General features: G+C 44.1%; 2 protein-coding genes across 6 annotated transcripts in view; one reads left to right on the forward strand and one right to left on the reverse strand.

Annotated features, from left to right (window-relative positions):
* Positions 1-23,358, reverse strand: part of CYYR1 (cysteine and tyrosine rich 1) — a 112,066-nt gene that overhangs the window by 10,599 nt on the left and 78,109 nt on the right. For all 4 annotated transcript variants that reach the window (XR_012897858.1, XR_012897863.1, XM_075910275.1 and 1 more), the window contains exon 3: positions 847-1,004. Coding sequence is in view for 2 of the 4 variants with exons in the window: in XM_075910275.1 (XP_075766390.1) it covers positions 847-1,004 (158 nt within the window). In the remaining 2 variants the exon portion in view is untranslated. The remainder of the gene's footprint in view (positions 1-846; positions 1,005-23,358) is intronic.
* Positions 8,320-22,804, forward strand: LOC142820891 (uncharacterized). Of its 2 annotated transcripts, XR_012897854.1 has the most exons (3): positions 8,320-8,360; positions 21,569-21,728; positions 21,924-22,062. XR_012897854.1 is itself a non-coding variant. In XM_075910252.1 (2 exons), exons 1-2 carry the CDS (start codon positions 21,185-21,187, stop codon positions 22,547-22,549), a joined length of 1,170 nt encoding a protein of 389 aa, XP_075766367.1. In that variant the 5' UTR covers positions 20,902-21,184; the 3' UTR covers positions 22,550-22,804. The 2 variants fall into 2 exon arrangements, 1 of the variants encoding a protein (XP_075766367.1); XM_075910252.1 differs by lacking the exon at positions 8,320-8,360 and having other exon boundaries at positions 20,902-21,728; positions 21,924-22,804.

The following is a 23,358-nucleotide window of genomic DNA, read 5'->3' on the forward strand; positions in this document are numbered from 1 at the left end:
AAACACACAAAACCCTTTGCAGGTAATTCCAATAAAGTTGACAAAATTAGACCATAAAATAAGACACACTTCACTAGTTATAGGCAACTTTATAACATTAGCCCAGGTCACACAATTAATACAAAAATACAACTGCTATAACGAAATATATCCTAGAATACTTGAGAAGCTGACTGAGGAGATATCAGAGCTATTAGTAATTATCTTTGAAAAGCCATGGAAGATGGGAGAGATTCCAAGAAGACTGGAAAAGGGCAAATATAGTACCCATCTATAAAAAGAGAATAAAGACAACCCAGCCAGCTTAATTTCTGTACCAGGACAGATAATGGAGAAAATAATTAAGAAATCTATTGACAAACATCTGGAAGAGAAGGTGATAAGAAAAAGCCAGTGTGTATTTATCAAGAACAAATATTGTCAAACCAACCTGATAGCTGCACTTAACTAAATTCTTACTGTAAACAAGGGGGGAGGAGCACCGATCACCTGCAACTCCAACACCTCTAATCCTGATCTAAATGGGAGGCCTTAGAGTGGGGAAGCAGATGCTGGAGAGCGACCCACCTAACATTCACCATGCAGCAGTGGATCATGCCCCAGGGAGATGGGCTTGGTACCCTGTTCTTGGTGTTGAAATGTGGGGGTCAGGGCTACAGCAGTACCACTCAGGTTTGCAGCATTAGTGGAGGGATCATGATTTCTGTAGGTAAAATTGACTCTGTGAAACCCCCCTAAAATCGTCACTGCTGTGAAATCATAATGATTAAAAAATATAGCTCTACAATGAACATTTCCTATGGAATTCTTTGGCTATGTTATGAAAGAGTAACTTAGCATCCTCACCTGGATAGGTGCTGATGGTGTTGATGTGCGTCGTTCTGATGACCCCTACTCGAGTTCCCCGGTTGTTCTTCATACACATGCAGACACAGATGGTGATGCCGGCAATCACCCCCATTATAAACACAATGCCAAACACGATTCCTGCTATTGCTGTGCCTCTGCAATGTAAGAGGAAATATGCAGTCAGTTTCAGCCAAAGGCAGTTTAAAAAAGGAAATCCTTTTCTCGTCAGTTGTTCCTAATTTTTAAAAAAATGCATACTGATGACTGGAAATATCACATAAATCAACCCATCATTGTATCAAAACAAACAAGAAGATCCAAAAGCTTCCAAGGGTAGCCAAGTTAGTCTGTACAGGATAAACTTAAAAAACAACAAATGGTCTGGTAGCACATTAAAGACTAACATGTAGATGGTATCATGAGCTTTCGTGGGCACAGCCCACTTCTTCAGATGACCACAGTATTAGATGTCCAGAACTAAAATAAACAGGGGAGAAGGGAAAGGGGACGGTGGGGGGAGGGAGAGAAGGAAAAAATGGAAGGGGGAAAAACAAGAAGAGGCAGTGGGTATAAAAATATCAAGGGGAAAGCTGAGCTGGAATATAACAGGAAAAACAAATAGTCTACTTATAGCTTTCCCCTTGATGTTTTTATACCCACTACCTCTTCTTGTTTCCCCCTCTCCCATTTTTTTCCTTCTTTCCTCCCCCTCTTCTCCCCTATTTATTTTAGTTCTGGACATCCAATACTCTGGTCATCTGAAGAAGTGGGCTGTGCCCACGAAAGCTCATGATACCATCTGCATGTTTTGTTAGTCTTTAAATGCTACCAGATTATTTGTTGTTTTTTAAGTTTATTTATGAAGAGCCAAGACACAAAATGAAACAATTAACTCAAATTCACCCAGTACAATAAGCTAGGTTGTTCTCTCAATTTACTATATGTTAAATTGTCCCATTCTAGGGCATACATACATGACTTTCAAATATTGTGCAGATTACTTTTTCCTTCTCCTTCTTCATATTATGCAGTCCTCCCCCTTCCCCCGCCCTGAAGGTTTCACTATTCTTTTCTCTTAGGAAAAGTTAAAGTTTCCCATAGTAATTCCAAAGGCATCCCAAGGTGCTTGCCTGGCATGGTTCCATTTGCATTGTTCTTTGTATTTGCTATATTTGGGGTTACAACATTTTCCTAATGCACAAAACTGTGTGTTTGTCCAGTTCTAGGCTCACAGATTAGGAGAATCTATTGTGAACAATAAGAAGCAAATTCAATGTGGTCGTTCTTTCTGAATTTTTGGGGGCAGCCAGCATGTATATTTGCACAATGATTAAAATAAAACAAAACAGTCATAGGTGCTCAGTTCACCCCACTTATCTCTTCCTCACAGTGATTAATCAGAATGTAGTTCCAAACTATTTGGATGAAGGAAGCCCTGTTGCAGCTTGGGTCAAAATTCTTCTTTTAGGTATACATGAAGAGCTCCAGATATCAAGGACTGAAATGGCCTCTTCTGATACACCTTAGACTCTTGTTAGTCTGTGCAGTGAGTGAAGCATGCACAATGTATGATAGTTACAACTTCTGTACACAGAAAACACAGTTTATTGAATATTTGTGCATCATTTTACTTTCAAACCAGGACTCTAGATAGTAATCTTGTGGATTCTGTAATATATATTTTATCCAATATAATTTGATAGTTTGATCAATAACAGGTAAGCTACACTAGGATATATTACAATGCAGAGAATAAAAAAATTTACAAAAACCCGATGGTTGATAATAAGGTTTATAACACACTGGTTTTCATACACAAATGTCAACACAAATAATTAGAAAGCATGTCAAAATATTAAGTGTCCAGCTGCTACAGCTGGGATCAATGAAAACTGCAAGAACCCAACTCGTCTGAAAATTCTATGTATTTAGGAGTCTAAAGATCCAGGGACCTCTCTCGAGCCACAAAGGGGGCTTAAGCTCAGTGTTTTGTGGTCAGGGGAATCCTCAGCCCCTACTGAGGCACCCAGGCTCTTTATACAATGAACGAGGCGTCTCAGGTGCCTGTGAATGAGACTCACAGAGACCATCACACTCAGAAGACACATAGGCTATGCCCTCAATTAGGCTGATGTCCTCAAAGAGAGTTAAATGCCTGACTCCCCTCAGGAATCAGTCACAAACCCTCTCTTGACAGCAGGCACCTAAGCTCTTTCTCACAAAACTCAGTGGTGGTGGCCCCTTCACTGGCTGATAGCCTGGCACTTAGCAGGCTTGCTCAGGCAGTGTGGGGGATGCAGATGCAAGTCCCAACTCTACCTGTCTTGAAAGAAGGCTTCCTGAATTCCAAGTGTGCCTCAAACTACCAGACAATGGGCTCTTCTGGGGTGGGTCTCTCCATCTCTCCTGTTGAAGCTATGCCATTTTATCATAACATATCTTTATGGTTATTACAGCAGGGACTGGAATCAGGGTTTCCCAGGACTGTGGCCTCACCATTAGACTACAGAGTCATTCTCTCTGGCCCAGTGCATATGTAAAGTATTTTAGAAAACATTAAAAAAGCACTCTCCCAAGATGCGAAAGACCTTAGCTTCAGGTACCTGATCTGAATTACTCAGAGGGCAGATTTAAATCTCACTCTCTCATGCTCTAACAACTGGACTACTGGGTCATAATAAGTTCAGGGACAACTCTTCCATGTTCTGTAGGGGGCCCAATCCTGTAGTCAGCCTTCAGGAATATCTGAGAGAGCAGGCTCTGCACCTGAGATAGGCAGGGAATTGCCTAGTCTGAGAATCCTGCAGGGTTTATGTGGTGAACAGCTCAGTGGTGTCAGGAATTAGATTGCCTTTCTGTTGGTGAGGATGCACCTTTATCGGTGCAAACAGAGTCGCCTAATGACTTTATGCACCTACAAGTTTAGGCAGCAGTTGTGTAGGAGTTCTGAAGGTTTGCATTTTAGATTTAGGTGTTTAAAGTTGTAATTAAGTGCTTAAATATCTGCTGATCTAATCCTTAGTGTTCACCAGCAGGGGTCGGTATTCTACTTAAACTCAAGCACAGAAATGTGATACATAGGAGGCCCTTATTTGTAACATAAGAGAATGTTGCAACATTAGAATATGTGAAGAGTTCTTCCAGTTTTCGAGTTCATCCAGTTCTTGCTGGAAGCAATTTAGGCACTTTTGGAACAATAGGTGCATTAAAAAAATTTACAATTCTGGAAAGATGTTAGTGAGATATTCTTTCATTTACAAAGAGTTTTCTTATGACACTACCAAAAATAAGACCAAACAAAAAGCAAAGGCATAATGAGAGCTCCATTTATTATAAACAACTGCAGAACTGTGAATGCTTCCATTTTAACCAGTAAGTGGATTAATCATTGTGACCTTGCCCGGGACTGCAATATCAGAACCTTGTGCTTAAACTATGTCCTAGGAGGGCAAAACAGCACCTGAAATCAAACAACCCCAGACTTCTGGCTACAATTTTAGTGGTTTTTTTCCGTTTGTATATGCAAAGAGGGTCTCCCACATTAATTGTTCAACAGTAACATTCCAAATGTACAAATCTGCTCTACCACACTCATTCACTCAAGCTCTTGAGATTAATACAAATTTACTATTTTTTCATTATGAAAGTGTACCAGTGGAAGGTGAGCCAAACCACTGTTAAAAGAATAAAGGCCAGTCCCTGCCCCCTAAAAACTCTCCCCCAATCTCAAAGCAAAGAACCACCCACCTCTCTAGAAACAGCAATTGATCTATAATTGCAACAACATAAATACGGTGGGCCAGAATCTGAACTCTTTATGCAGAGTTAATACTTTACAACATCAGGGTTATGTCTACACTACAGTGTTAATTCGAAATAGCTTATTTTGAAATAATGCATCTACACACAAAATGCATTTCCGGCAGGGCACCAGGACAGGACTTACTGTGTGGGATTGCTGCCTGAGGCTATCTGAGGTCTGTGCTTAAAGGGAACCCCCTGGACAGCCAGTTCTCAGGTTTCCCTGCTTGCTTGTCTACCTCGATGAGGGACAGCAAAACATTTTGTCTCTGCGTGGTCTTGTTGTCCTCACTCGGGACACCACAGCACTCTGCAACATGGAGCCAAAGCTTCCCCTGGGCACTCTGGTGCTTTGCTGCAAGCCTGGATGCTCTTTCTGCAGGCTGCCATCCAGGAGGTCCATTTGGGGGCTGTCAGTATCCAAGAGGCCCTGTGGGAGAGCTTCCACCCTGAGGAGCACTAAGAGCCTCCCTGATCCGCCCCACTGGGGGCTTGTGCCTCATTCCTCCCTCACATCATTCTACTTACCCCTCCCTAACCCCCCTTCCTGATGTCAGATAAAATACACGTATTTTCATGAACACAAACTCTCTTTATTTAACAAAACTGGGGGGAGGGATGAAATTCTGGTGAGACTGGGGAAGGAGGTGGGAGAGGGGAAAAGAGAGAGTGGGAGAGAGGAGGGGGAAACCTGGGGAGAGGGAGCTGGAAGGGGGAAGCAAGGAGAAGAAGGGAGAGGGTAAGCTCAGGGCTCAGTTGTGAGAGTCTCGCCGGACCAACTTGTTTTTCATGTAAACCTGCTCCTGAGTTCACATGTGGCCTTTGGTGGCCAGGCTGGCAGCTATCCTCCCATAGATGGCCGCGTTCCTCCATCTAGTGCGGAGATCATGGACGTTGGGGGCATCCCCCCCAAACCTGAATAAGGCCCATGATCTCCATCTTGGACCAGGAAGGTGCCCGCCTTCTCTGGATCCTGGCAGTCTCCTGGGAGCTGGCAGACTGCTCCTGGAGAGTGGTGGAGGGCTGGCTGACAGTGGCTTGCTGGCTCATGTTTGGGGCCATTGGGTCGGGGGCAGTGACTGCTGGCTCTGGGCTGGCAGGCTTGGAGCTGGCACAGGCACTGTGGCCAGAGTCTACCCCTTTAAGGGCTCTGGGGGGGGGGGGGGACAGAGAGGAGTGTTCTTTGTTGTGGCTGGAGTGGCCACCAGGGCACCCTGGGAAGGCTGGAGGCCCCCTATTTCGAAATAAGTGTCTACACAGAGCTTATTTTGAAATAGCTATTTGGAATTTATTTCAATTTTATTCTGAAATAGCGGTTTGGCTGTGTAGACGCTTGGAAAGTTATTTTGAAATAAGGGCTGTTATTTCGAAATAACTTTGCTGTGTAGACATACCCCAGCAGAACTGAGATCAATGGGATTAATAATGGAGTTTGGTAAAATCATGTGTGGTAAAATCTGTCCAAACACCTGAATGAGGAGCAAATGATATTAGTGTTCAGATATGATAATGATACTTAGCCCTTGTCTATACTTAAAAGTTTCCTGGGATAACTATGTCCCAGGATAATGCTTGTGTAGATAGTTATAATTGCAAAAAAAGTGCTTTTGCAAATATAAGTTTCAGTGTGAAAGCTAAAGTAAATCAAAAGTTCTATGTTAGTACTAGTAGGCCTTTTATCAGTAGACTAAGTCATAACCCCCCCCCCACCAAAAAAAATACACCCGTAACCAACACAGTCCTGCCAGCTAAACTTTTATGTATAGACCTGGTTTTAGATTCTATGATAATGAGCCCAAAAATTGCCTCGATATCTAAACATTTTTGTTTCTATTTATGAAGTCAGGTTTTGTATTAAAGTGGTGTTTATTAGATAGTTTGTCAGTGAGAACATGAGACATAAAGAAGAAACTGCTTAACTTAAAATGGCTTCTTTGATGAAACAGCAGGTGATCCAAGTCTGCTGAATCAAGACCCACCGGCCATATATTTCATATTGTCATGTGAGCCAAGTACTTCAATTATTAAAAAAAAAAAGATTAAGAGGATCTTGAAGAGAATGTAACAGCATTAAAGTTCTATTTGCTAATCAGCTGAACAACATCAAAAAGAAACATGCTATGAAGAGGTCCTGGGCAACCACAGATGCCACTGACTTCAGCTAAAGCTACAAGTGCTCTGTACTTCTGAAAATCTGGCTCCAAAAGGCTAAAATTCTCAGACTCAAGTCCTGGCATGACTAGAGTGTCAGAATAACTGATCTGTAGATATGCGAAAATAAAAATACTAGTTCGCTTTGTGGATAACCTTTAGTATGGCTACAATGTATGAAACAAAATAATAAATATATTTACTTAGCCTTCTGACATGGCCAAATTTTTTTACTCCTATTTTCATGTTGCTTTTCAATGAAATACCCTATAACAAAATGTCATTTTATATTATAAATGCATGCTTGCTATCTCTCTGGCTCTCTCTCTCTCACATCTGTCACACAGATGACATTATTCATGCTATCACCACTGCAAATTTCTTCAAGGGGGAGCGTCTTTAGAGAAAAAGAACTGTAAAGCAAAGGAAGACCTAGAAACTGCACAGCAGAATCACATAGCAACTATCTGAAGGAAAGAGAAAACTTTGAAGTACAAAAGTTTAAAAGAAACCTTATGGAAGGTTCTTCACAGAAAAGATATGCACATAGGGAGAAAAAATAGCCATAGAAATAGTGATGGAAAAGATTATACAGAAATGTAAATGGGGGAGAAGAAAAGATTTTTTTATAAGAAAAGGGAAATTCCAAGGGACATTCTCAAGGTAACCATAAAATAGTCAAAAGACAAGTTTCCTTCCTCCCAGCTCTAACCACACATTTCTATTTTATCAGTCACTACACTTGGGCTGGTGCAAGACCCATGGGAGCACTTCAGATCTTCAGCTAGGATGCAGAGAGGGAGGCTGCCAGTAAACAGTGATCCAAGAAGTCTCTGAACCTCATGTGCTAACCACACTACATGCGCTGTCACCGAGGGTGGTCTTGGGTGGATGAAAAGGAGAATGGCCACAAGTCTGGCCATTATGTGCATGCGATGGCCTTAACACCCTGCACAGATGGCATAGGGGCAACAGCCTCTTCTGTGACTCAGTGGTGTGTAAAGGGGAGTGGGGGAGAGCACAAATGGTTCTTGGGATGGGGCCATAAAGAAACTGGGAAGCGGGTCTTTCAGGACCTGCTGACATAATTACAGGATCAGAACAAAAACAAAATGTGTATTGCGGATAGGGTTGCCAGATGGCTGAAAGAAAAATACCGAACCCCCCTTCCCCCCCCCCCCACGAAAAAAAACGCAGGGAAAAAATTTTGTTGAAGGAAAAAAAAAGAGGGGGGGGGGACCAAAGTTGTTGAGCTAAAAAACCCCCCCACAAAACCCCGAACATGCTTCATTGGGGGGGGTAGGAGGGGTCAGCCGGGAAGAGAGCGCTGCTGGCTGGGAAGGGGAACCTGGAAACAGCTAATGGGGGGGGGGGGGGGGCGGCAATGGGGCTGACCGGGGGAGGCGAAGGGGCCAAAGGGAAGCAGGTCTGGTCGTGGGGGGGGGGGGGGAGGGTTGGGTGGAACAGGGCTGGCTGTAGGATATTGGGGGAGGGGAGACCAGCCGGAAGGGGGCAGGGCTGGCCAGGAGGAAAGAGGAGCGGGAAGCACAGCTGGTGAGGTGTGTGTGTAGCGGGTGGGGGGCCGGGAGGAAGGGGGGGTGGAAAGCAGGGCTGGTGGGGGGGTGGGTGTGCAGCAGCGCTGGCCGGGGAGATCAGGAAGAGGAACGGGCCAGCGGGAAGCAAAGCTGGGGGGTGCGGGTCAGGGGCTGCGGGGCTGGCCGGGGTAAGGGGGAGGGGAAAGCAGAGCTGGGAGGGGGGATGCAGCGGTGCTGGCCAGGAAGAAGGGGGGGCCGGGAGGAAGGGGGTGGGAAGCAGAGCTGGTGGGGGCGGGGAGAGGTGCAGCGGCGCTGGCTGGGGGAGACAAGGAAGAGGAACGGGCCAGCGGGAAGCAGAGCTGAAGGGGTGCAGGGGGGCTGGCCAGGGAAGATCAGGAGGGGAAGTGGGGGAGAACTGGCAGGCTGGGAAGGGGGAGGTGAGCAAATTGGCCGGCGGGGAGTGGGACAGACCCGGGAACTTGCTGCCTGTCCCATGCAGGGTCCCGGCGACGCAGGAGCAAGGAGGAGGCTTCCCCTCCTCCTCACACTCAATCGATTGAGGGTTCCCATCAGCAATCGCGGCCCCACCTCCCAGCTGGGACTTCCAGCCGCTCCCCGCACCCATGCCAGGCTTCCGTCCGGTGCATAGCCGGAAAAATCAGAAAATACCAGACATTGCACATGTCTGTTATTTTCTGATTTTTTGTTACCGGACAGAGCGTGCAAATACCAGACTTTCCGGTACAATACCGGACACCTGGCAACCCTAATTGCGGAATGGGTGTGGGGTTAAAAACAATAATCCTCCCACATTGCAAATACGAGTGCTTTGGCCAGCAGCTGCCACTCAATTCTGAAGGAAGTGGCACCAGTAGCAACGCAGATGTGAGGGAGGCAACACGGTTGCTAGTGGTGGCACTGCCTTCAGAGCTTGGTGGCTAGAGAGTGGCAGCTGCTGAATGGGGCACTGTCACCCTTATGGCTGTGTTGCTGCAGGTCTTCAGAAGTGGGTGGCCAGACAAAGGATGTGCCAAATTGCACACATGATCGGGGGCACCACTGGAGAAGTTTGTACACCACTGCTCAAACTCATAGGGTTAAGTAGTGACTACTGGGGCCAGGACAGCGACTGTATTGTAGCTCCACACCCTAATCTAGGAATGGGGAACCTTTTTTGGGCCACAACAAAAATCAGTTGGGAGGCGCAAACAAGTGAAAAGCAAAAACCAACTCAGGCCCCCTCAAAACCGCAAAACAAAACAAAAACACAACCCTCACTGATGTGACCCCTAACTGAGAAGGAGAAAGACACTCCCCACGTTCCCCTTGCTCACCAAAGTCTGGGGGGATCTAACTTGGCAGATTTGGTACACTCCAACTCTGCAGTGGGTCACTGGGGAGGCTAGAGTAACAGTGCCAACTCTCCAATGCTGGGCGCTGGGGAGAGCCCTGAGCCTCGGAGCCAGATCCAGGCACACCAGGGGCTGCATCTGGCCCTTAGTTCTCCACCCCAGCCCTAATCCTATGTTGGTGTAGGGAGATTTCACCTACCTGGCTTCTTTCCCCAGCAGAAAGCTTGATAACTAGGGATTTATGCAAATGAATTTCAACTTTGATTAATAAAACAAATACTATATTTCTAGTGACATCTACGCATTGTGGCTTGTGTGCCTCCGAAGCATAAAATACATATGATCCATAGCTTAGATTACTTCAGAATAATTGTGGCTATTGATCATCCCTCCCTCCTTGAAAACAGGGAAAAATGTAGAGGTTTTCTTCCAATTTAAAGACCTAATTTACAAAGAGTTTTTCTACTGCTATTTAGCAGGGACTTAGCTCGGCTGACTAGACCCTCTACTGCTTCTCCAGCTCCACAATGAGTCAATATAGACTTTCATGCATCAAATAACACTCCATCATGTTGAGATCTGGTTTGTTAATGCAAAGTTCACAAGAAAACAAGACATTACATTTAGACTTCCCAGCTGTCCCACAGCCCTTAATACACAATTCTTAGCTCTGGACCTGCTGAGACTCTGCTCCAGCAGGCTCTCTCTGCACTCTAACCTTCCTAACTGCCTGCTGCTCTCTGCACAATTGCACTTCGCAGTCCTCCACCTGGAAGCTAAAAAACAGCTTTCTATAGAGCAGGGTATGCTTCCATCTCGGCTCCTTTAACTCTCTCCTTGACCTCCAGATGCCCTTATATTTCCCAGCAGGCCTGGTTCTGAGTCACATGCTCACATCCCTTGTAACCTGGACTTAATCCCTTCACTTGGGGTGTTAGGCTGAGCTCTGTACTCTTCAAGGATCAGCTCACTGTGTGACACCCACAATTATATCAGTTTAAAATGCAGTGCAGAGTTAAAATAACACAAGTTTCTGGTATGAACATAGTTATATGGGTGTAAAAGTCCTTTTGCTGAGATAGTTGATTCTGAGAAATTTATAGAAATCCAGCCTAACATGGTGTAAGAAATATTGTTCTTACAAGACATATGATGGATAGTATCCTCACCACGTTTTACTAGGTTTCAATACAGTAGGGAGGTACTCCTTTCATGATCTGATCTAGTTGCCAATTGTTGGCACCAATGGTTTGCTGGTTTTGAATTGTTGTAAATATTGTACATCAACAATTATCCCTAGAGGAATTCTATGCCACTGCACATGTGCAGAATTCATATGTTCTGCAGAATTTTCGTTTTTCTGCAACAAGTACATACTGCCCTAGAAGTGCTGCAATTCTGTCTTTCCCCCAACAGAAGGTACTGTGGTGCCAGAACAGCCAAGAGCATGGATATAAACAGGCTGTTCTAGTGCCACAATCTAGCTGGGCAAAAGGCAGAGAACTGAACCACTTCTTAAGCAGAATGTATTTTCTGTGAGGAAAAATAAAATTCTGTGTGCACAAAGAAGCACAGATTTCCCCCAGGAGTAGAAGTTTATTACAGCACCTGACCTGTGGAGCCAGGTCAGGATAGAATGGGACACACTGGGCTGCTGGACCAAGAGGAAGGGTGTCACAAACTGGACTAGCTGGAGGACAGACTGGAGTGTAAGTGCAGGAGGTAGTGAGGTAACAAAACCAAGCCAAGAGTTCAATGGGAGTGGCAGTGCATGCCATATGGTGATGAGGAGAGGGCAGGGTACAGGGACACATGGGGATAGGCTAAAGGAAACCATCAGATTGGAGATTCTGGGAACAGGGGCAGAAGTGCTTGATGAATGGGTGAGGCTTGGGATTAGCCAGGGTCTGCATGAGAGAGGCTTCCTAATAATTCTGCCCTTCCTCCCCCCAAAAAACTGTTCCTTTTTTCCTCTCACCTACACCCAGCAGCCCTCCACATTACTTCAGGCTCCTTCCCTCTCTTTTAGGTCCTCTGTTACCCTTGACATACCCAAGCCCTTGGACTGCTTCTGATGGGCGTGGAAACACAGTTCTGTATTGTAATTTAAATGAATTATTCAAAATTCTATATTAGTATGCCTATTACAGAATCTATTTGTCAAAAACAAACAAACAAACAAATAAACAAAAAACCCCTGACTCTTACCAGTCTATATTGTCACAGGAATTCTCGCTAGAAGAAATTCTAAAATAAATTACCAAAAGAATCAAAACTGGCATGATTATGTTGTATTATTTGGACAAATACAACACAAAGAATTTTGCAGAATTTTAAAATATTGTGTTGTATGCGCAATTTTTAATTTTTTGGCACAGAATTCCCCCAGGAGTAAATCATAGTACAAATTTTGGAAGATTAAGAGTAATAGCAATATGTCTTTTAAAGGATTTTTCCCCAGTGTGTTCGAAAATGAAGCTCTAGGAATTAAGGAAGTCATTTTCCTGAGATAACATTATAAAAATAATACTGTATGCTCTTAGATCCTCTGTTCTAGCATATAGTATGTTTGAAAAATGAACTCTCTAGACATCTAATTAGGACAGATTTTGTTGTGTTTTGTTGTGTTTATAGCAGCCAGGGTTGGGCAATAAGTGGCCTACAGTTCACCAGGGTTAGCTGGTGGTGCAGCTGCTCCATTTCTCTCAACCAATGGGAACTATGAATGGTGAACCACAGAGAATGGGAGCTGCAAGTGACCATATCTGCGGATGTGAAGGTAAATAAAGAATCTATTGGCCTGCCATGGCCTAACCCTGATGAACTATGTCTGACCCATGGGCTGCTTATTGCCCATCTCTGATACACACAGAATTTCCTCTGAATTTACTGGGGCTAACATTCACATTAGATCTACAGCAAAGATTCAGCAGGCTCATGGGGGTGCACTTTTTCCTCACACACAGAGGGCAGTCTCTTGCCTTCTAAACAATGGGGCTGTGTCTAGACTGCATCCCTTTTTCGTAAAAGGGATGCAAATTAAACATATCGCAATTGCAAATGAAGCGGGGATTTAAATCTCCCCTGCTTCATTAGCATAAAAATGGCTGCCGCTTTTTTCCGGCTCGGAGCTTTGCCAGAAAAAAGCGCCAGTCTAGACGCGGATCTTTTGGAAAATAAAGCCTTTTCCGAAAAATCCCTTATCCCTCTTAAAATAAGGCTTTATTTTCCAAAAGATCCGCATCTAGACTGGCACTTTTTTCTGGCAAAGCTCCAAGCCGGAAAAAAGCGGCAGCCATTTTTATGCTAATGAAGCGGGGAAGATTTAAATCCCCGCTTCATTTGCAATTGCGATGTGTCTAATTTGCATCCCTTTTACGAAAAAGGGATGCAGTCTAGACACAGCCTGGGTGTTCAATGTTCACCTCTATCTTTCCAGGAGCAGCTGCACCTGATGGGGATTTACCTCCCCATGGAAGGCAGAGTAGGTTTCTATTACTACTCTCATACAGGGTTTTGCCAGAGAGGGAAGATTTAATTTGTGGCTGGGACACTATAGGTGTCCCCTTAGCAAAGCACGCACTGGCCTGCTTGAATCAGTGTATCCTCTGGCCTCTCAGGGCTCATTGCTTCTGGGCAGACTTTCCACCTCAATGTGACCATAAAGCTAGAACAGATTAACAGAAGTCCAAGTCATCTGAGGTAGTGAGAGAACTACCCTCACTACTCAGTGAAATTGTTTGGCTAGCTGGTACCCAGTGTTTAATGGTTCAATATGTGTCTTAGAGAATATCAACTGCACTAGGACTGGCTTTACAGCCTTATTCTGCTGTCTTCACTTAGGCAAAACTCCTACTGACTGACTTATTTTTGTATTTTAAAACAATTTGTGTATATACGAATATCTTTTCCCTAGTGGAATGGGGTAAAATGATACACAGGAGACACCCCTATACAAGAAGGTTCCCCATTCAGCACAGAACTGTGGAATGGTACTATGTCCCCAGTTTTAGCTGAGCATTACACAGTGCATTCTGGCTATTCTTCTTGGTTGCCCATGCTTACTAAGGGGCTATTGAGTGTATAGGGACAAATGGGAATACCCTTGAAGTCACTCCAATTTCTGCATGTGCCTGGCAGTCCCCATTTCAGCTCTGATAATATAGGAAATACAAAAATGGCTTAAAGTCACTTTTGCTCCATCTTCCATTCCTATGCCCAGTAGAAAATGAGAGCAACTCAGAATTAGGGTTAGTGCCCAGTCCAGGTGGTGCTCTACACATGGCTCTCCTTTTAAAAACTAAAATGCCCAAGAAAACTCTTTAAGATAATAATATTTATATCAATTACTAATTCAAAGATCTGCACACAAATCAACATTTTAAAAGTACACCAACAGCTACTTTAGGATTTCAACCATTACTTAATTTGTTCTGTTTTACTCAGATCAGATCATGTATTTAAATATGCTGCTGATGTTTTCTCCATCCAAACTGACTTTTCCCCTTCTTTGGAACTCACAAGGTGAATTATTTTTTAACAGCTCAGTCAACCAAGTGCCTTGAGAAATATAAACACCATTAGAAAGCAAAAGTGCAGCATTTTGGGCAGACAGTGAAAACTCTATCCTTCATTCCCCCTTCTCTGCTGGAACTCAAGACAATGTAACACTTCATGGGATTAAGAATAACTTTTGTCTTTTAATATTTTCAATGCATGAACACAGGCTGCAAGTTTGTTACAAGGTTGCACATCCAGTAAAGTGTAGCAGTGGCATATTTAAAGTACCAGAGAGGAAATCATATACTGTAACATAAAAGGATACATAATTACAGTTTGTTCTGGTTTTAGTGTAATTCTTGGATGGACTTTGCAGACAATTTGTTTCCAGAAAAATGTGAGTACAGTGTGCTTACTTCCTTTATGTACATCTGCACACTACTCTTCCTGGCGCCTAGCCCTGAGTGGTTTGTTTGGGCAGTAGAGAAGTCAGCAATGCTACAGAGTGACAGAGTGCTCCAAGTAAACTATCCTGAAGAAGCCTGTAAGGGCCAGGTGCCCATCCTCCACAGGGAGAAAGAGCCAAACGATTTCTGTAGTTATGGATCCTCTTGTCTTGTGGCATCCAACCAGTTCTGAAGTGGTAGCCATGATAGTAGCTACTGCTAGAGCGAACTAGCCACACTCAACTGGACAAACAGCCACATGTGGCTAGTGGTTAGTGCATTGGATACCACAACTCTAATCCATTCTGCAATCCCTTCACACAACAATAGCAAGCTTCCAGGATGCTTTGAAACACGCCAACAAGGGGTGTGTGAGATCTCTTCCTTCCCTCATCAACTGTACAATAGCTAAGTGCCTCTACAGCTCAGTTCCTCTGCATCTCAGCCTCTGCACTCACAGAGGATGACACAGGATGTCTTGCTTAGTACATTTGGCACACACATGTAAAGGTCTTCTGTCAAATGTATTTCTTGTAAAAAAAAAAAAAAAAACCTGGAGGAAATTAATGTTGTGCTTGTGGAAATGGCTGAAGTGACCTTGGAACTGAAGTCATGTCTCCATAGAACATGCCTAAGCTATGGGTTCTCCTCCGGGGTACTAAGGTCATTGCAGTTTGCAAACCACCTCCCTTCAGTCTTGGACTCTGTCTCCTTTGTCCCTGCCACAAGGGACAACTCTGGTGCAGTAAAGCATTTGACATCCCGAAACCATTTCAAGTGGGTGAACATCATTATCAGTTTGTACCAGAGTAGTGCTTAGGTGTCTCTGTCAAAGTTCATAGCTCCTGTGTGCAAGTCACAAGACGAGGGCTCCTGTCCTAAAGAGCTCAACAGACAGAGCCTGGACACTACATGAAAGCCAAATAAAACAGATGGGGGTGGGGAAATCAAGGATGGCAGGAGGACAGGATAACAGTACGATTAAGCCTGTGTTGCATAACAGGAAATGCTTTCATCCCATAACCTGATAATGGCTAAGTAACTAAATTTTGATCAGTCTAGATCTGTTCTATGTTTGAAGCTGAATTTTAAAAGTGAACAGATCCAGATTATAGTTTTGAAATCCTGAGACAATTAGTTCAATAGTAAAGAAATGAAATGCTTTTACTGCCATTTGGGAAAAAAACTAAGAATACATTTAACTTAATACAAAAGTGATACAGAAAAATGCTATTAATACTCTAATATGAAAAACAAGAGCTTTTCCATTTAAAGTATTTTGATCAGGACAGTATCACAGGCTTCCAGTTATTGACTTTGCCTTCTTATCTGTTTGAGGTAGGTGCCACAAAGGTATTTGAACCCCAGCCTCTCAGATTATTTTTATGTGTCTTTTCTCACTCTATTTTCTAATCAGTCGCTTTACTCTCCTCTCTCCAGTCCTCACAATCTCATGACATTAGAATTTTCCAGGAGCAGGCTGGAAAGGAAATGGAGCCTGAAATGGAATTTCCACTTTCTGAAATGTTCCACTTTGTTGTGCTTGCTTCGGGGACTGATCCAGACATTGTATCTATAAGTAGCAGAGGGACAGAGTCATACTTAGATCACCCTTGTCTTATGTTAGACTCTGTTCTGTTGTTTTTGATCACTGATATTCCTGGGTCTATACTACCGTTAAAAATTGCCCCGAGAATCATCTGACCAGTGTTTGTTTGGAAAATGGTTGAAGTCCTGTTTCTTGCATCAATTTTATTTACATCAGCTTCTGAAAACATTTGGCTTCACATGTTTCCATCACTCATTTTAAGAGCTGCTATGTTAGAATCTGTGTTTGCTTCACAGGGTTTCTTTGAACATTTTATTTGCTTTCAATTTGCAATATTCATTTATACTTTTTAACTTGGAATTTGGAGAAATCCAAAACCTCAGATCAAAACTACCAAGGTTCACTTAGGTTTGCATTCTCAGTGGATGTGACATAGCTTCAATGCCAAATCAAATCAGATCATATCAGAAGCTTTCAATGAACCTGTTCCATGTATTATATGATTTTAGATTTCACTGAGAACATCACACATAGCTCTGATCATTATCTGCAATTTTACTCACACAAAAAACCACTAATTAAAGGAGTCACAAGACAAGGCCCTTAATTACAGCCTTGAGAGGTAGAAGAGCACAAGCATATGAGAAGAACATTAAGTGGTTGAGTGAATGGAAGGTAGCATTTTATCAGTGTAATTCAGTGTTTCTCAAAGTGATCCATGAAACTGCTTTGAGAAACCTGCTAACTGGCTGCTCCAATGTGTTTACTTACTGGCTCCATGGCCATGGAGCCTCGCAACTCCCATTAGTTTCAGTTCACCGTTTGCAGCCAAGGGGAGCCACGGGAAGCTTTAGTTGCTTTAGTTGTGTGTGTATGTCAAAAAGCACACATAACTGCAAAATAAACGAGTATGTGATACCCAAACAGAAATCTCAAATTAAAAAACAGATGCAACACTAATTTTACGGAAGAGGAAAAAAGCTTTTAGATTTTATTTTTGTAACATTTGAATCCTAAAACTTAAGTCATGCCAAAGAAATACAGTAATGATTGATTATATTCCAATTCAGATAGGAAAATTTTATCCTCTCTAGGAAAGCTAGAAAATAGAGTAAAAACAAAATAGGTATTATTTAGAAACTAAACTATCAGAATTATCTCCTAGAATCTATAGTGGGAAATTAAAACCCACAACTTCATTAATCATTTATACCCTATTTTTTTAAGATAGATAATTATATCTTTATGTACATTGTCAGAGGAATAAAACAACTGTGAAATATCTTTTAAAAAGGCAAAACTATCTGATATTGTATTTTTAAAGTATGAATAATTAATTCTATCTGGACTTTGAATTGTCTAGCATAGATTTTTCCCTCAGATCTTCCAATAAAAATAAGACCCTGGGAATTCAATTCTGTAGTAGAGTAGGGAAAAACACAAAAAGAAAAATGTTTTCTTCTCTTCTTTCTAATGTAGTTTAAAATGTACTTTGAATCTTCTAGCTGCTAAAATATGTGCGTTCCAGCATTCCTTCCCTTGCCAAATATGCAATATTGTTTACTTTTTAAAAAACTTTTTCTCTCTGAAGAAGCTGCATGAGCCCTCTGGAGATATCTCTCATGTCCTTTTGGAGTTGTAAGTAGGGCAAGGCCCAATTCTTTTACACTTAAGACAATGGGGCTATATTTACACTACCCCCTCTTGCGCAACAAAATATGCAAATGAGGCAAAGCATGGAATATTGACACACCTCATTTTCATATTTTTTGTGCAATAGAGGGTAGTGTAGACATAGCCTGGGACTTTTACCAGTGACTTCAACAGAAGCAGGAATATCTTCCAACGTCCTGATCCTGCAAGTATTTATATATATATATATATATATATATATATATATGCATATACTGTGTAATGCAGTATGCAGAGATCATTAGTGAGCTGTGATTAAGGTGATTAGGCAAGCACAGGTAACATGGTTATAGTATCAGATGTGTGAATTACATTTATTAAGCATGAAGTGAGTGATTGATGATGGGAATCAGTTTACATTTCTAAAAAATATATAAAAAGTATTAAACTAAAAATGTGTGTTTGCAAAGGATTTATGATTGTTTTCTTTATTTTGTTTCTCTCACATGTTCCAGAAAGTGCAATAATTAAGGTCATTTTACCCAAAGAGGGTTGAGGGTGTGGAAAAATATAATCATTTAAAAAAATACTGGGCTAGATTCTTCTTTCATCAGAAGACATGCTAGAGGTGTTAAGGAACAACAAATTATTAATGAATCAGCCAGAATTCTCTTATGGACTCCCAGGGAACACATATAGATGGTGCACCACCCTTATAAATAACAGAGTATATCTTGGCCGACATGAAGTAAGGGAGAAAACATAACCCAGCTCCTTCCTGCTCCTTTTCAGGCATCTGTGTCTACTGGAGTGCAAGGAGGGAAGAAGTATTATGCACTCCCTGTACTAATTCTGGATGGTTCCTTTACAGCAGGGGTCTCCAAACTTTTCAGCCCGAGGGCCGCATTAACTATCAAACAGCAGTTCGGGGGCCGACTACGCACTTGAGGTCCAAATAAAAAACAATCAAAACATGGATGTTGTTTTAAATTATTTATTTAATATTATTTTATTCAGTTATTATTTAATAACTCATTGATACACTACACATGAACACCTGTATTAGTGTGAATGGTGAAATTGTTTCCTGGATGCCAAAATAGCAGACATTTCTGGCTTTAGATTTGTTGTCCCTAACATCAACAGTGACCTGAGATTATCATCGGACAAGTTTGTTCTCAAATTGTTCTTCACGTATTTCATTCTTGAAAATGTTTGTTCACACAGGAATGTTGTTCCAAAGATTGAAAGGTACCTTGATGCAAAAGTTTTGACATTAGGAAAGTCTTCCTTGGGCAAAAACTGGTAAAAACCCACCAGTCCTATTTTGAACTTGTCCCTAAGGAGGTCATTTGCTTGCAACTCAATGACTTCCAGCTGCAGTTCATCTGGGCAACTGGCCACATCTGCTTCAAATGGTAATTTTTTTTCCGTAGACAAAAAGGTCTCCACGGGCCGGATGAGAGGGCCTCGCGGGCTGCATCCGGCCCGCGGGCTGTAGTTTGGAGACCCCTGCTTTACAGTATGTGGGATGACTACCATGTACTTCTCTTCCTCTTTATACATTCTCATATGGGCTGAGCAGAATTTGGCCAATTGTTACTAATATGTTTCTCCACAATTTTTAGCAGAGTCTTAACTTACTTTCTTTGCTATGGACAGGCAAAGATGCAGGGATAAAACCAGCTCACCTTACTCGTGTATGCAAGATGGGAAGGTTTTTCCCTACTGACTATAAGGAAAGAGCTATGTAATCTCAGTGAGGTCCCAATTCAGCAAAGTGCTTAGCATGTGTTTAAGCATCTGAGTATTCCCACTGAAGTCAACAGAACTACTCAAGTATTTACGTGTTTTGCTGAATGAGGGTGTGAATTCTCATCCATTACTTGTTATGCAACTGAAATGTTCCCTTGTCTCATGTTCCTGTATTGTGTAGGACTTTGGCCCTACCAGGCTGCCTTAAGATTATATCACAAAAATATTCTGCGATAGCCTCTTAAAAGAATGTACAACCCCCAGATTTTAAGTAGAAGAGGTGGCTCTGAAACCCTCACCCCCATACTCAATCATTTAAAAACAACCCAGAATCAAAAGAATTGCACAGCCTTAGGTGTCCTTTCTTATACTACATACTTTACTACATTAGGTGCCTGTAACAGCAGTGGAACATTACAACTTTGCAAAACAATGGTAATATCCCCAACCCAGAGGAGCTTATTTCTATGCAAACATACCTAATCATAAAAAATTGGAATAATGAAATATTGTCCTGCACTGGCAGAATGGTCTGTAAATAGAATGTTTTCCCCACCCAAAGTTCTCCTTGAGGCTTTAAGTATTGCCTTTATGTCACAGCTCATTACTAATGTACACTTTACATGGTTTTTATAGTACAGTAGTCTGAAGGAAGTGACTAAATACTATAATAATATGGCTTACAAAAATTTCAAAAACAAAAGTATTTGTAACTGCAAGACCACACACTGATATGATTTTCACTGATATGTACCACCATAGGGCCACTTTATTTTAAATGCCACACTCCAAAATAGCCACTTGAGCCATATGCTTCAGTGTCACATTCTTCTGGGATAGGATATGTCACAATGGCACATCACTGCAAAAGAAAACACTTCTTAAGGGAAAAAAGGGCCAAATTCTGTTCTTTGATGTGTGCAAAATTACTTCTACAGGAGTTGTACATATGCACCTGGGGCAGAATTTTGCTCAAAGAATTGACTAAAATATTCAAAAGGAATGTTTAAAAATGTGTAAACAAAAGCACATTATGATGTACTACATCCTTGGCTCTCAACCTTTTCAGACTACTGTACTCCTATCAGGAGGATAATTTGTCCAATGTAATCTCAATTTTCATGCACTTAAAAACTGTTTGGTTACAAAATATGACATAAAAATATATATATAAAAATCACAGCCCTCTACTACTGAAAAAATTGCATGTTCTCATTACCTTATACAGGCAGTCCCCAGGGGTATGTCTACACTACAAAGTTAATTCGAACTAACATCCGTTAGTAACAGGCACTACACTAGCGCTCCGTTAGTTTGAACTTAAGTCGAACTAGCGGAGCGCTTAGTTCGAACTAGGTAAACCTCATTCCATGAGGACTAAGCCTAGTTCGAACTTACTAGTTCGAATTAAGGGGTGTGTAGCCCCTTAATTCGAACTAGTGGGAGGCTAGCCCTTCCCAGCTTGCCCTGCTGGCCACTCTGGCCAACACCAGGCAAACTCTACTGCCCCCCTCCCGGCCCCGGAGCCCTTAAAGGGCCATGGGCTGGCTACAGGGTTTGTGCCAGTTGCAAGGCTGTTGGGGGGCTGCCAACAGACTGTGCACCTGACACCCCATGAGCCAACCACCCGATGCCCCCCAGCCCTCCCCCTCTTCCCGGGACCAGCCTGGCGGCTCCCAGGAGCCTGCCCGGGGACGCAAGAGGAGGGCGCCCGCCTGGTCTAGTGCGGAGATCGTGGACCTCATCCAGGTTTGGGGGGAAGCCTCCAATGTCCACAATCTCCTCACTAGCCACAGGAATGCGGCAGCCTATGGCCGCATGGCTGCCAGCCTGGCCGCCAGAGGCCACCACCGCAGCAGGGAGCATGTCCGCTGCAAGATAAAGGACCTGCGGCAGTCCTACTCCTGGGCCTGCCTGTCAGGGGCCGACCCGGAGGCCTGCCCCCACTTTCTGGCTCTGGACCGCATCCTGGGGGTTCATGCCGTCCCTGCCCCCCAGATGGTGATTGACCCCGGGGCAGAGGGACCACTCCCTGACACCGAGGAGGAGGACGCCGAGAGCCAGGAGCCTGCCGGCAGCCTGCCCGAGACCCAGGACCCCCGAGGCACCCCACTGAGCCGCTCGCCTGTGTCGTCCGAGGCCGGGGAGGCCTCCACATGTGAGTACCATCATGCTCCCCTTATGTGTACGGGGGGCGGAGGGGAGAGGGAGCCCAGGGACCGTGCGCCTGGGCCTTGCCCACTACGGAGCAGCAGCTGGGTGTCATGCAGGGGCCCTGGCCTTGCAGAGGGGGGCTGGGTTTCACCCACCTGGGCCCCAGGGAGAATTGACCGCTGCTCTTGTTTCACCACAGCCACAGCATCTGGGCCTGCAGGGCGCACCACCCTGCCTGCAGCAGCCACCCGCGCCCAGGCCAGCAGGAGAGCCAGGAACCAGGAGGAGTACCAGTGGCGGAACCTCCGCTTCCTGGATCACCAGCTCTGCACCCAGGACCACTGGGTCCAGGAGTACCTTCGGCTGCGCCAGCGGAGCTTGGAGGCGCTGGAAGAGCAGGGCCGTGCCCTCAGAGGCCACCTCCAGAGCCTCCTCGACCGGTTCCCGCTTCCTCCTGCTCCTGCTTCCTCCGCAGCCCCCGTCCCTCCTGCCCCAACCTCCACAGCCAGGCGGAGAGGCAGGGGGCTGACGTGCACCAGGTGGTGCCAGGCAGCCTCCAGCCATTGCTGGCAGGCTTGCAGCAGCAAGTCCAGAAAGTGCACCAGAAGGTGCAGGGCAAGCTCTGGCTCCATGTTGCCACCTGTGGCGGCATCCCCGAAGGGACGCACCGACACAGACGGGCACAGAGACCAATGCTTTGCTGTCCCTCGGCGAGGTTGGCAAGCAAGCGGAAAAGCTGAGAACCGGCTGTCCAGGGGGGGTCCCTTTAAGCACGAGCCTCAGATAGCCTCAGATAGCAGCCACACAACGCAACTACTGACCTGATGCCCTGCCAGAACTGGTTTCAGCTGCCCTTAAATGCGCCCCTGTGTCCAATCAGTGGATGCGCTAGTTCGAATTAGCAAAATGCTAATTCAAACTAGTTTTTAGTTCTCGGTGCGTTAGTTCGAATTAGCTTAGTTCGAATTAACTAATTCGAACTAAGTTAGTTCGAATTTGCGCTGTAGTGTAGACATACCCCGGGTTACGTACAAGATAGGGACTGTGGGGGTATGTCTACACTACCCCGCTAGTTCGAACTAGCGGGGTAATGTATGCATACCGAACGTGCAAATGAAGCCCGGGATTTGAATTTCCCGGGCTTCATTTGCATAAGCGGGGCTCCGCCATTTTTAAATGCCGGCTTGTTCGAACCCCGTGCCGCGCGGCTACATGCGGCACGGGCTAGATAGTTCGAACTAGCAAGCCATTCCGAACTATCTGTACGCCTCGTGGAATAAACTAACTATGGGGAAATGTTCAAAGGCATAAAGGAGAATTAGGTGCCAGGGAAGGCAAATGAGTGACAGAGAAAAGGACAAGAAGGAAAGAAAGACAAGAAGGAACAGAAGGAAGAGTCAGAGTGAAAAAATGGGAATCAAGAAGTAAGTCAAAGAACAAGGAAGGGGCGGGAGGAGCGCTCATCTCCCAGTTCCTGCGCAGCCGCAGGAAGGGGTAGGGGGAGCACTCCTTTGCAGGAACCAAGGGATGAGCGCTCCCCCACCCGGAGGCTGGAGGCTGCACAGCTGCAGGAAGGGTCGGGGGAGCACTCTCATTCTCCTGCCTGGAGGTTGTGCGGCCGCATGGGATCCAGG

Source organism: Pelodiscus sinensis, chromosome 1, assembly GCF_049634645.1.
Source record: "Pelodiscus sinensis isolate JC-2024 chromosome 1, ASM4963464v1, whole genome shotgun sequence".
Taxonomy (NCBI): domain Eukaryota; kingdom Metazoa; phylum Chordata; order Testudines; family Trionychidae; genus Pelodiscus; species Pelodiscus sinensis.